Genomic DNA, 13,229 nt, shown 5'->3' with positions numbered 1-13,229 from the left:
AGTTAGATGCGGTCTGTATTACTTTTTCTACATGAATAAAAAGAATTATCACTTTTCAATTTTAATCTTATATGAATTAATAAGTTGAAAAATTAACATCAAGAATTTATCCATATCGATGTATTTTTGCAAGCTCTTGATAAATAAAAACAAAATCAAAATGTCACAATCTTTCGTGCGTACACAGAGAAAATGATATAGATTATATCTAAAGATTTTATTTTGATAAAATTTAAATTTTAAGCTATTGTAGTTTCAAAAATAGAGGTATGAACCGCATATTTAGTGCAATGGCACAAACCTTCGTCTCTATATAGAGAAAGACACGTATTTAATTATCGAGAATATCATCTAAAAATGCTAAGGTACTCCCAAATTCTTTTAATAAAAAATAAAAATATAATAAAAACAAAAAAATAGAAACATGCGAACTCTCCTCATTCAACAAATCATAATGTCGATTCTTTGATTTTAGCATACAACTGAATATCTTAAAAAGTTAAAATGGATACAGAGGAACTGTGATCTCCTTGTTTTCAAAAATCCTAAAAATAGTAATAAAAAAATTCTAACGGCAGTAGTACGTATCATATATTCCAGAACAAACACTCATAAAATATACTGCCTTCAATCAAATCAAATCAAATCAAATCATACATAGTTATGTTATCTTATAACCAAACTCAGTTCGATTTATAGTAACAAGTTCAGAATTTGAAAATAATTCAAAAGTAGTTTTTTTTTTAATAATTAAAAGTAGTATGTTTAATTAAAAAGCAGTCTGCTCTTCATAGTGCGTGCAAAAATATAAAAATTACGAAGATTTTGGAAAGAAAAATGTTTCTAAAATAATCTTAAAATTCATAAAATCCGCAAATAATTTTGAAACTCGCATTCATTCGTTTATTTATTAAAAATGTGTAAAAATAAATAATTCATGATTAATTTACGAGTTATCCGTGAATTTTGTCACTACAATTTGAATTAAAAAAAAAAAAAAACTAGTTCAACATAGGCATAGCTTAAGAAGTCAAGTGATGAAATACATATTAAATAGTCGAGTAGAACTAGGGTTTTTCTCAGTTCACTAAGTTTTTTTGTGAACTCAACTCTAAAATCTATTGAATTGACTTCAAACGACGAGTCCAAATTGTTGAAATCCTTCTATCTTATGAGTGATGCTTCTATATATGAAAATTTTAAAGTTTCAAATTAAGTTAGTATAAAGTTAAGTGGTCAAATTAGAAACTTTATAAATTAATTTTAATGCATTCATTTTTTAGATGTCTTTTGACCACTTCAATCTATAAAAAATTAATTTTAAATTTTAATTTTTTTGTACGTAGACACATCACTCATAAAGTAGAAATTTTTTAACAATTTGAATTTGTCGTTTAAAACCAATCCGATAATTTTCAGAGTTAAGTTTCCAAATAGACTTGGTGGACTTAAGAATACGCTAATTCTACTCTAAATAGTTTCACTGAAATTAAGAGAGTTGTGCTTTTATGCGTGACCCCATCACCCCATGTAAAAGAAGCTGCCTCAATAGTTTTGTTCGGCTCCCTTTTTCTATGTTACTAAATGCTTTTATATTTTTTAAGAGAATCGCCAGCATGCCACGTGCAAAGAGATGGGGCGGCGGAAAGCATCCCTTTTGGTGCCTTGATTTTCTGTGTCGCGTGATTATACTGTATCATGCAACTAGATGCTTCTTGCTGCTCCATTTTACATAAGGCCAAGGTCAACGCATCCAATAAAAAAGCTAAACTTATTAAATGCTCTTTATACTATTATTATTTTTAAATATAAGCTATATAATTATCATCTATCAGTATTTTTCTGTTAAACTTCTCTTAGTTTTTCTTTTTCTTTCTTGTCTGCATAATAATACTAATTATCAATGCAATATATCTAAAAATTTAACAAGTTAAACATTAATGATATAGCTAATTTTTTTTTTTTGTAACTATGTCTAAACGTAACATTAACATACTATCATAGTTTGTTATTTAAGAGTAAAACTAGTATGAGTTTAAGTGTTTTAGAAATTATCAAATTGACTTTAAATGATAACTTTAAGTATTTGATTTATCCAACGAGTTAAATCTGCATTATAAATTTTTAACTTTTGTTTATTTTAATAAAATATTGTTTACTAATGATTTTCAATCTCTGTATCAAAATCAACAATTTAAGTAGATGCAAATTTTAAATTAACTTACGGAAAAAATTCTGAAGATAAAAAAAAAATTGAATTTAAAAACTTGACTAGTCAAGTAGATCAAAATCAACAATTTAAGTTTCCTTCAAAACTGATGCTACAGTTTCTAAGATTAAATTTATGAACCTCTTTAATCAGCTTAAGCTCCTACTAAGTTCACTCTATCAAATATCAATCATATTATACTGTAGCTCATATGTAATAGAGAATCCGATCGCTCTATCATGGCACCTTGCTCCGGTGTAAAAGACTGGGAATGGAATGAATGATACCAGAATCAACGTGTTTAGGTCGCATCTGTTCTTCTGCCCTTCCAGGATTCCTTTCCTCTCCATTTTTGTTCATACTGGAGAGTTATTCCGCCTGAATCTAAACGCGTGTGCCGTGTGGTAGCAGGGTCAGCTTTCTAGTGTCTAGTGATAGTGAACTGTTGAAAAAAAGATATAATTAATGCCTTTAATTATATTTTTCTCTAGCACCTGTACTTTATTAATCGCAGGCGGTCCGATGCCGTTCCATTTCTATACGTATAGCTTTGAGATTCGTACAGATTAAGATTCTGACTTAATATCAGACTGAAGGTCTGAAGCTGAACCCCGAAGGCTTTACTTTTGGAACTAAAAAGGGTATTATTCTTGTGTTCCAACTAACAGCGCAAGTCCAGCCTGTCATTGATTTTTAAACGCCGAAAAGGAAACAGAAAAGAATAATACACACATGTCCGTGCCTGTGCATTTAATTTAGTAGATTGGATTACGAGTAAATAAATTTCATTAGAACCAGTCAAATTCCAACTAAGTACGCAACCAGTGGAAAAAAATAATATGATACTGAATGGATAAATGAAGGCAGCTTAAGGGTTTCTTACTTCCTTAGCTTAAGCCTTAAGTAGTCAGAAAGGTTTTGGGAGCTCAATTAATTATAAAAATGACATTTAAAATTACACTTTGTAAGGGAGAGATTAATTGCTGCATTTACCTAGACGCACAATTGGTTTTTATTATAGGTCTATATAACGATAATAATATCAATAGTTTAGCATTTATTTATCTTTTATGAAACATATATTTGATATTTTTGAAAATATTGTTCAATAAAGATTTAAATTAAAAATATATTTTCCATTATTAAACAGGACATGTAGTCCATTTTATTCAATTTAAAGTCATTAAGCTTTACATCAAACAATATAAAATTTGTAGTGAGCGAGCTTTAATTGCTTAATGATTGTTGACCAATTAAATTTTAAATTTTACTCCAAACAAAATTTAATTTATTAAAATTCGATAGGCATTATATCTAAATATTTCTACACAATTTTGGTTTCTTAGTTTTACAATATTTCTTAAAATATCAAATTGATAAAAAGGATGGATGTACCGTACGGTAATAAGTAAATTCAAGAAAGTATATTTTTTTGGAGTAAAAGAAAGCCATAGAGCAAACTATTTCTATAAAAATGGACAACTAAAAATGTCAGTAGGTATTAAATTATTGTATTTATAATTAAATCATAAAGATAAATAAGCAGATAATACTCTATTTGTAAAATAAAGAAAAAAGTTAGGCTAATGCCTTAGAGTTCGGCCCAAATATGCTTATTGGGCCTTGGGTCTCGGCTAGTATTTCTGTAATCGTTGAATCTATTTAGGCCGAAAAGAACCCCCATTTTTTCTTTAAAAATAGCAGAGAATACATTATTGTTTAATATCATCTTATTTTAAAGAAACTGCATATTTAGCAGTCTATGTTGCTAACTAATTTTTTTTCTTTCCAAGTGATTTTTTAATGGCCAACTAACTTATACACCTTTTGAAGATTATTAATCCCTCACATATACTGGTATTTCACTTTCATTTTTTGAGCACGTCTCTGAACCAGTAAGCAGAGTTCTTGGGGTATCGATTAAGTGTTTCATAATCCACGTAGACTATGCCGAAGCGAGAAGTGTAACCGAGCCGCCACTCAAAATTGTCAAGCAGAGACCATGCAAAGTACCCTATCACCTTTGCACCTTCATCAATTGCCTTCTTTAGCTCTTGTATATAGCTCCTACAGTTCCAAAGAATTTTAAGAGGGTTGTTACCTAACATAACTTATAAAATAGTTAATCTGATATATAGCACATACATGCAATGGAAAAATAAACATTACTAAAATAGCACTGTAATCTACACACACTGGGTCATTTTTATTGTGATCATCCATCAAACTTCAATTCTGATGCATTATGTTAGAACAAAAACCTTAATAAGTAATAAAAGCACTGAATATGAACCAAATTATTAACTTCAAAGACAAAAAAAAAGAATATGAATCCATATAGGCCAAATTTTGATTTCTGTTGGAACCAATGTTTTATGACTTAATCACTGAATCAAGATTTCAAGTACTTCTAAAAACCAGTGCAATTAAGCACAGGCTAACCCAATTTTGACTAACTTTCATTGTGGGTGAAGCATAATTGTGTACAGTTAAACCCACTTGATAATCAATTTTATCCGCGAAAGTATACCGACAGTATCGCTCGCTAATACTGTCCCATTCTTGTAGTATGATGCCAACACACCAGACAACCGCTCAAAAGGATGAGCAACAAGACACCAAGGTAAATTAGGTGAATTCAAAATTTAATATTATTTTTAATATGTTTCAGATGCACAAGATATCAATCCTGCAAGAAATGTCAGTCCATTTAATGTCACTACTGCATCATCCTGTGCACAATGGTATTAACCTGATTAAAATGGCACTGCACCCTGAATATCATCCTTAATAAAATTCCAATCAATAACACCAAATTAATAATAAATATTTGTACTGATCATAAATACTTGTACCTGTAGTAATCAATCCTTGTCGTGTCATTCACACCTTCAGCTAGACTAATATTTCCAGGCTGATCCATTCCTATAATTAATACAAGGCAATATGAGCATTGTTGCGACCAATTACAAAATTATAAAACTTTAACAGAACATTTGGTTTATTTCTCTTATAGCTCAAACCATTTTCGGATATGATGACTGTTGGATTGCCGTAGTTCTCTTTGACATACTCCACGACCTTGTGCATTCCCCATGGAACGATGTAAAGCCAGTAGGAATTAGCCTGTATTTTTCAAAAAGTTACCTTTATTAAATTTTAGAATATTTTTTGTTGCGTACTTTATAATTATCATGATAGACAAATGATAGCCAAGTCTCCCAGAATAATTGCATTTTTATTCTCAAACATGGTTACATGGCCATGAAATAACAAAAGTTAAGATAATACTAGTGTAATATATACTTATTAATCATTATCAATTCATCACGAAGTAGTCTTTTTATTCGTTCAGATTGTTTTTTCATCATCTATAACAAAAAAAATAGAGCAAGTAGAAAGAGCATAGCATTTATCAAATATTCATGACCAAAATTGCATTGCTTAAATTTAATTGCAAGTGAAAAAAAAAGAACAGAACAATTACCCGTGGTCCAATTGGCACACCATTCCGATCAACTACAAAGTTTGAATCATTGTGTTAGATAATCTCAAAGAACTATGGCCAACAGTGGATTCACCAAATGAAAATCTTTATATGCATGGAAAGAGCTTAATAATAATACTGAGATCTAAATTTCATGCTGCAAGTTTGTTGCTTACATGCGAAACCAACATGCCAATCGTCTTGGTAACCGACGGGATTTTCACTGTATTTGCTTAGACCTTTCATATAGTAACTTGTATAATGATTTATTCCCAGGTAATCTATTGATCCTTTCACTATCTTGGCCTCCTCATTGGAGAACCTTGGCAATCTATCTTTCACTATATCCTGCATGGCATACGGATACCGCCCGTATATAATTGGATGAAGAAACCTGCGTACAAAAAATGATTATAAAAAATTATATATTAGGATACTAAATGTTGTGATGGTAAATAGTTCTGCCAGTTTAATAAGCTCAAGGGGTGACTTAAAACAGAACTGAGTATAGATTTTACAAAACCCCATTTGATTTCTGATGCTTTAGTGTACAAATTTGGGGGTTAAAAATATATAGTAGTTAAGTTAATTGTATCACCTTGCTCCTAAAAGATGAGCTCCTTGTTATGAAATGAGAATATTTTGTGGTCTGATTTGTTAAAATTACCAGTCCTAAATACTCAAATTAAACTCAATTTTCTGTCTATAAGATTCTTTAGAACAAATTAATATATAATTAAATACTGATATTTGAATAATGAATTTACCATCCGATGTGGAAGTCTCTAGCTCTTTGGGCAGCAGCTTGGTCTGCATTTGAGTTGGTAAGAGGCTCGTACCATCCAAAATCCAAAAGAATTCCAATCTTCCCTTTTTGCATATGCTGATTATAAATTAAAAAATTGGATCATGATCTGGAGCATTAAATTTTTTGGACAAATTTGGTTGTTTGAAGATTTAATTCATGAAATCATAAAACAGGGTCTTTCACATATAATAAGGAAAAACTATACAGAAGCCAATAACAGAAACTCATACAAGATTTGCTACAAAAAATGAGTAATATATAATTTTTTTTTTCCATATTGCCTTTGGTTAATCGAACTGCTGAAACCAGTTCTAATATTTTTCTTGTTAAAAAGTGAAGTACTGCATCAATTCAAGAATAATTTAATGGCTATTTGGTTTCAGAAAAGGGAATTACTAATTTCTCACAGAAATCTGGGTATTTTGGACAAATTTTGGAGAATGAATAAACTGTAACACTGGTATCCGGACATATTTCTCATGCAATATTTGGTCTCACGGTACATTTGATATGCCTTGCCCATTCTTAAAACATTTCTTATTTGCATGATTTTATAAAACATACTGAATCTCTGCTAGTGTACTTCACCATGCAGTCCATAAAAAACAGAGTTGCATGTAATCATCAAGTATATGAATTAATTAACTATTTTTTTGCACATGCCTTATACTTATCTCGGTACACCTTGACAGCAGCTGCATGTGATAAGATAAGGTGATGAGCCACAGTATACGGTTCAGTGGTGGAGTTACCTCCAGTCGCACAATCAGTGCATCTTCCCGGGGCATGGAAACCATTGTCGTAACCAAGAGCGGCGACACATCTTGGCTCATTCATTGTGAACCAGTTCTTTACTCTATCTCCATACGTCTTGAAACAGAACTCGGCAAAGTCGGCAAAGGCCTGACTGTAGATAGATGTGTGCAAGTAAATACATATCAAGAACAATGCTACACGAAATGGAACTTGAAATATAATTATTTTATATGATAAGATTGGAATTTCAAAAAAGGATGCTAACAAGAAAATAAAATTTTGTATGGTGGACTAATATGTGAATTGTGAACTTACATTATCTTTGGATTTAACCAGCCGAGGTACTCTTCATGAAGAGCCAAAGGAAGGTCATAGTGGTAAAGATTCGCATAGGGTATGATGCCTAAAATAACACAAATTATTCATCTACTTATAAATTCTGTTTTGGATTGTACTAAACATTTTTTTTTGTTCAGTTTGATTCCACATAAGATTAGGTAGATTCAATACACATCTCAATTTTTATTTGTCCTAAGATACAGATTGGTATGGTGCATGACAAATATCGTATGTTTCCGGTTTGATGTCAGGCAGTTATTTCCAATGCTGCTGGTTGGTTTTTACTTGGAGATGTATTTACAATAATTTATTATGACAATAATTAGAGGAGTTACCTTGTTTAAGTGAATAGTTAATGAGGTTATTGTAGTATTCAACACCCTCCAAATTAACTTCCCCTGCTCCCTCTGTATCAAAACAGCAAAAGGAATTATATTGAAAAATGTAATGTGTAGAAATAGAAGGATATGGCATTGGAATTTTTGTGCAGTGAAAATTGGCATAGGATAGCATGTACCCTGATGATAACCAACTTTTGATATGACACCACATAGATACTTTTGATGAAAAAAAGAGAAAAAAAACACAAATAAGAAATTGGGTATGGTCATATATACTTGGGAAAATCCGAGACCAAGAGATGGAGAAACGGTACGCATCAAATCCCATTTTCTTCATTATGTCCACATCTTCCTACAACAGAAACTTCTTGTTTAATTAATTTACAACATCAAGTGATGAAACATATAAGACAATTTCATTCATTGTTGTTCATTGTTAGGTAAATGTTTCATGCATTTTAGCTAAAGTGGGTTCCATTCAAGGATAACATTTAATTAAGTCCTTTTTGAAGGTCAACATTTAAGTCATTAAGTAAATTTATTTTAATTGGGGGTTTATATATCATGGGGATTCTAGCCAAAAATCAGCGTAACAGAAAAAATATATGCTATAAAGGATCGGAATCTATTAATTTAATAATATAATGATACTAAAAAGAGAGGTGGTGTCTGCATCATACTTGCACCTTATATGTGTTGATACTTATTTTTTAAAATTATTTTGTACATAATGACAGAGTATTTAATTTGAACTTCTTTATACTAAGAAATGAGAAGTGATGAACACTTAAATACTTATAAATTCATATATTAGTATTTAGTAACATACAAATCAAGCAGTTGGAATATAATCTACACTTCATGCATGTCACAAAAAATGATGAAATTTAATATTATTTTTACCTTTTCACCCTACATTTTCAAAGTTTTTAAAGTCCAAACAGTCGATCCAAACCATTCAACATAATGAATATATTAAAATGTGCTTGCAGATCAAATTTTACATTTTTTATTTTTTTTTACTATTTATTAAGTATTTTACAAAATTGATGTTTTTAGACTATTGAATTTTTGTACCCATTTTAAAAAATAATAAAAAAATTCAAAAAAAATATAAAATTTGATATGCAAGCACATTTTAATATATCTATCATGTTGAACGGTTTGAATCGACTATTTAGACTTTAAAAATATAGAGTGTAATTTCGTATCACCAAAAAAGATTTAAGGGCTCATATTAATATTAGCTTTAGTATGGTCTATGTACCATGGTAATTAAATGTTATAAAGTACACAAAATGTGTCGGTGGAATATGTGAAAAGAGACATAGTACACAACCCACATGCTCTTGTTGCTACAAAGCATTAAAGAGTCCTACCATGAACTGTTTGTAGCCATTATGGCATGAAGCACGTACAAACAAATAGTTACGTGCCATGATGTTTTGCTTTCTATTTCTCTTGATTACTATGCTTTTTTATTTTTAAAAATTTGGGCAACAAACGAGAAATGAATCGTTAATTCACATCCAAGTGATCAAAAGAATGCTAAGAAAATTAAAATACAAGTTATATCGACAAAACGGTTGTTAAAATCAAAGATGTATAATTACACACACACATACATTTTATAATTTAGACATATTATTTTTCAAATATACAGTGATCTGAAAATCGTTTGATTATTCGCCGAGATTTGAAAATTTAACAATTACTATTGTCTATACTTGATTAGTGGCCAATTAATTTTAAAATTACAAATTTGATGCAAAATCTATCTCAACTATTGAAAATATATCTGTGTTTAATTAAACAAAAATAAACAAAATTTAGTCGTCAACGATTTCAGATCGTCAAATAATAGATATGGATTAAATGTGTTTGCTTCAAGGATTGCGGATTGTCAAATAAATACGGATAATTAAATGTGTTTGCTTCAAGGATTGCGGATTGTCAAATAAATACGGATAATTAAATGTGTTGCCTCCCATATCTAAATATGCAAAAGAGCATCTATGGCCTAAGATCCCATAAATATGGATTAAATGTGTTGCTTAAATCATTTCATCATATTAATTTCTCTTTTACTTGAGCCTCATTAAAGGTAATAAAAGTGGAACTGAATCACATGTCTCTAGGGGTGCAGGAAATTTCTGTTTCTAGAGTCACTGTCGGGTGGGTTCGAAGTGACTTTTAACATTTAAATATTTGATCTCGGGCTCACCCCAGACCCACTCGGCAGTGACTCTAGAGGCAAGAATTTTCTGCCCCCAAGAGTGTAGGAGATTCGGTCTCAATAAAAATATGGGAGTGATTTTTGTTTCTTGTATTAATTTTAGTGGAATATAAACTATGATTTTTTTTATAATTTAGAATAAATATAAATTATTCTAAATTTATAGTCTGTTTGTTTAACAATTTTCTTACGCCAAACAAACAAAACAGTCTGTTTGTTTGTTTAAAACCATCAAACACTTATAGTTTAAAGAATAATTATATGAATCCCCCCACTCTCATCCCCCCATCTCTTAAACCGATGTTAGAAGTGGATTTTTTTTTCTTTTTTCAATGTCATCCACATTTCTCACGATCTATGAGGAATTTTGCGAATCTAAAACCACGAACGTATTCTACACAATTTTATTTTTCAAATAAGATTCATGATGACATATTTTCAGGCTCATCGTTATACAAGTATTTATATCCCATCGTGCAAGTATTTATACCTATACTTGTAAATATTTATCCCCAATCGTAGACCCCGTACCTCCTCATCATCCCCTCATCTCTTAAATAGATTTTAACTTCCATAAACTAACTTAACTAATTAGTTTAATTAAATTTATTCAAAACACTGTGGTCTTTCAAGTTTAATTAAATTCATAGGTATAAATACTTGAAAGATAATAAATTAATACTTGCAAACTAAGATATTAATACTTACATGTCTAATTTGATATGACTATATGGGAGACCACTCAAACTACATGGGGGAGAAAAATCATACACGTTTTTAGAGGTGGGTTTTTTTTCCAATGTCGTTCACATTTCTCACGATATATGAGGAATTTTGCGAATCTAAAACCACGAACGTATTCTACGCAATTTTATCTTTCAAATGAGATTCATGATGACATAATTTTGGGTTCATCGTCACACAAGTATTTATAGCTCATCGTGCAAGTATTTATACATATACTTGTAAGTATTTATTCCTAATCGTGGACCACATAGGTATAAATACTTCAGTGCATAGGTATAAATACTTGTAATACTTGATATTAATACTTTTAAATGTCAGCAATGTCATATGTGAAAAATATTAGGTATAAATACTTAGATGACGAGGTATAAATACTTGTGTGATGACGAGCTCGAAAGTATGTCATCATGAATCTCATTTGAAAGATAAAATTATATAGAAGATGTTCATGGTTTTAGATTTGTAAATTTCCTTGTAGATTGTGAGAAATGTGAACGAAATTGAACAAATAAAATTGAATGGGATAATGGGGGATGAAAATGAGGGGACAATTATCAGGGCCCTAGTTTAAAACCATTCTTTTAACAGAAATTTTATAAAATAGTCTATTTTTGTAAAACCATCAAACAATATAGCTCTCATTCAAATTTAGTAACAATAAAAGTTAAAAGTAGATTCAGGTTAAATATTAAATTTGGATAATGTTAAGGGATTTCATGTATGTCATATGCATCTTAGCAAAAATATATTAATTAAGTGAATGGAAGGGAGGTGAAACAGAGTAAAAGAGAATGTATATTTAGGTCTCACAAGAGTACTTTGTTAATAAATTTAAAGGAATATTTTGTTTGATGTTTTAAAAAAAAAAGATTATTTTATAAAATAAAATCTTTAAATGAGGAGAGAGAAACAAGAATACATGAATTTTTCCATCAAGATAAATAAAAAGAGAGAAGTGATTGACGGTGAGCATTGCATATGAGGTAGCATGACTAGAAAATTTTGAAGCCAAACTACTTCTATGAAATATAAATTAGAAAATAATAAATAAGAAATGAGATAATATTATTGAAATAATTAAATTTCCTGTCTCAATTTGGAAAAAAAAATCAGGCCAAATGAAATTAGATGTCAACTCAAATATTGAAAAATGCTAGGACCCACATATCAACAATCCTCAATTATATATTTATATTAGAACTATTTAATTTACGGACAAATACATATTAAAAATATTATAATTTTTAAATATTGACAAATACTATCAAATAAAATACCATACCAAACAAAAATATAGACAATACATAGTAATTAAACCCGTACGTTGAATTAGATATGTTTTGTATATTGATGAATATTTATTATAAGAAGTTCAATAATTTTCAATCATATTAAATTTGATGATAACTAGTGGTTGATCCAACGATTAAAAATACTTACTGATTAAATGATATGCTTTAAAAATCTTAAAACTTAACATATCAACTTATCAATCTATATGATTATATTTGGAGTAAAGAGAACAAAAAGGTAATTTACAGAAATTCCACTTTCATACCTTATATCGATGGTATTCATCTACTGTTACATCTGCAGTGGCATTATTCGGTATATTACCTGTCCAGAGGTGAAAAAAAAAATGCTTACTAATAATTGAATAATATAAAAAAAGAAAAAAATCTCCCAGTGTAAATAAATGAAAAATTGTATTTATATGAATCTCTGGGTTTATGATGGAGAAGAAAAGTTACCATTTCATTTTACTCAATTTCAATTTGAAAAAATAATACTAAAAAAGAAACGAAATTGCTGAAACAAAGGCACATATTTTTTTACCTGGTATCTTGACAAAGGAGTCCCAAATGCTGGGGCCTCTTCCTCCCTTCAATGCCATCCCTTCGACCTGATATGCCGATGCGGCGGTACCAAAAACAAAGCCTTTGGGGAAGCTTGCGCGGCTCAACCCGCCAGTGTCATAACTCGATTGCTTAGCTCTGGCATAGCCAAGCGACAGTGCGAGTAGAGCTAGAGAGAGAATGAGCTGTCTCATACTCAGCAGTGCGAAAGATTGGAAGAGAGAGGAGAGGAGGAATGGAGCAACTGGCTATGAGCTGAGCACAGTATATATATGCAGTCTATTTTGTTTTTCTTCTCTTTTTCTGTTTGGAAAAGATGAAACCATGATGTGTCGAAGGGGCGGTTCGGTATTGCCACAAGCCAGAAAATCCGAAAATCTGTTCCCAATTATGGGTCGAGTTCTTTTAAAGGAGTCTAGATCTACTGTGGCAGACAAGGACTGCACAGTA

At 30.4% G+C, this 13,229-nt stretch overlaps 1 protein-coding gene across 1 annotated transcript; it reads right to left on the bottom strand.

Moving 5' to 3' along the window:
• Nucleotides 1-3,875: 3,875 nt before the first annotated feature.
• Nucleotides 3,876-13,100, bottom strand: LOC144564987 (beta-glucosidase 26-like). The gene is made up of 12 exons (XM_078314594.1): nt 12,760-13,100; nt 12,482-12,540; nt 8,217-8,292; nt 7,935-8,006; nt 7,576-7,663; nt 7,168-7,411; nt 6,464-6,579; nt 5,873-6,090; nt 5,697-5,728; nt 5,233-5,335; nt 5,065-5,134; nt 3,876-4,276 (listed from the first exon to the last, which is right to left on the bottom strand). Exons 1-12 carry the CDS (start codon nt 12,971-12,973, stop codon nt 4,078-4,080), a joined length of 1,491 nt encoding a protein of 496 aa, XP_078170720.1. The 5' UTR covers nt 12,974-13,100; the 3' UTR covers nt 3,876-4,077.
• Between the last annotated feature and the right edge of the window lie 129 nt (nt 13,101-13,229).

The sequence above is a fragment of the Carex rostrata genome, chromosome 14, assembly GCF_964058835.1.
Source record: "Carex rostrata chromosome 14, lpCarRost1.2, whole genome shotgun sequence".
Classification (NCBI taxonomy): domain Eukaryota; kingdom Viridiplantae; phylum Streptophyta; class Magnoliopsida; order Poales; family Cyperaceae; genus Carex; species Carex rostrata.
This window is presented reverse-complemented; position numbering and strand designations above follow the sequence as displayed.

Excerpts from the sequence above, each read along its gene's own strand:
- LOC144564987 (XM_078314594.1), bottom strand. The coding sequence starts at position 12,973 with ATGAGACAGCTCATTCTCTCTCTAGCTCTACTCGCACTGTCGCTTGGC. Across the intron at positions 8,293-12,481 it reads ATGAATACCATCGATATAAG|GAAGATGTGGACATAATGAA; the intron begins GTATGAAAGTGG and ends TTTCTGTTGTAG. Across the intron at positions 5,135-5,232 it reads AGTCATCATATCCGAAAATG|GAATGGATCAGCCTGGAAAT; the intron begins GTTTGAGCTATA and ends TATTAATTATAG.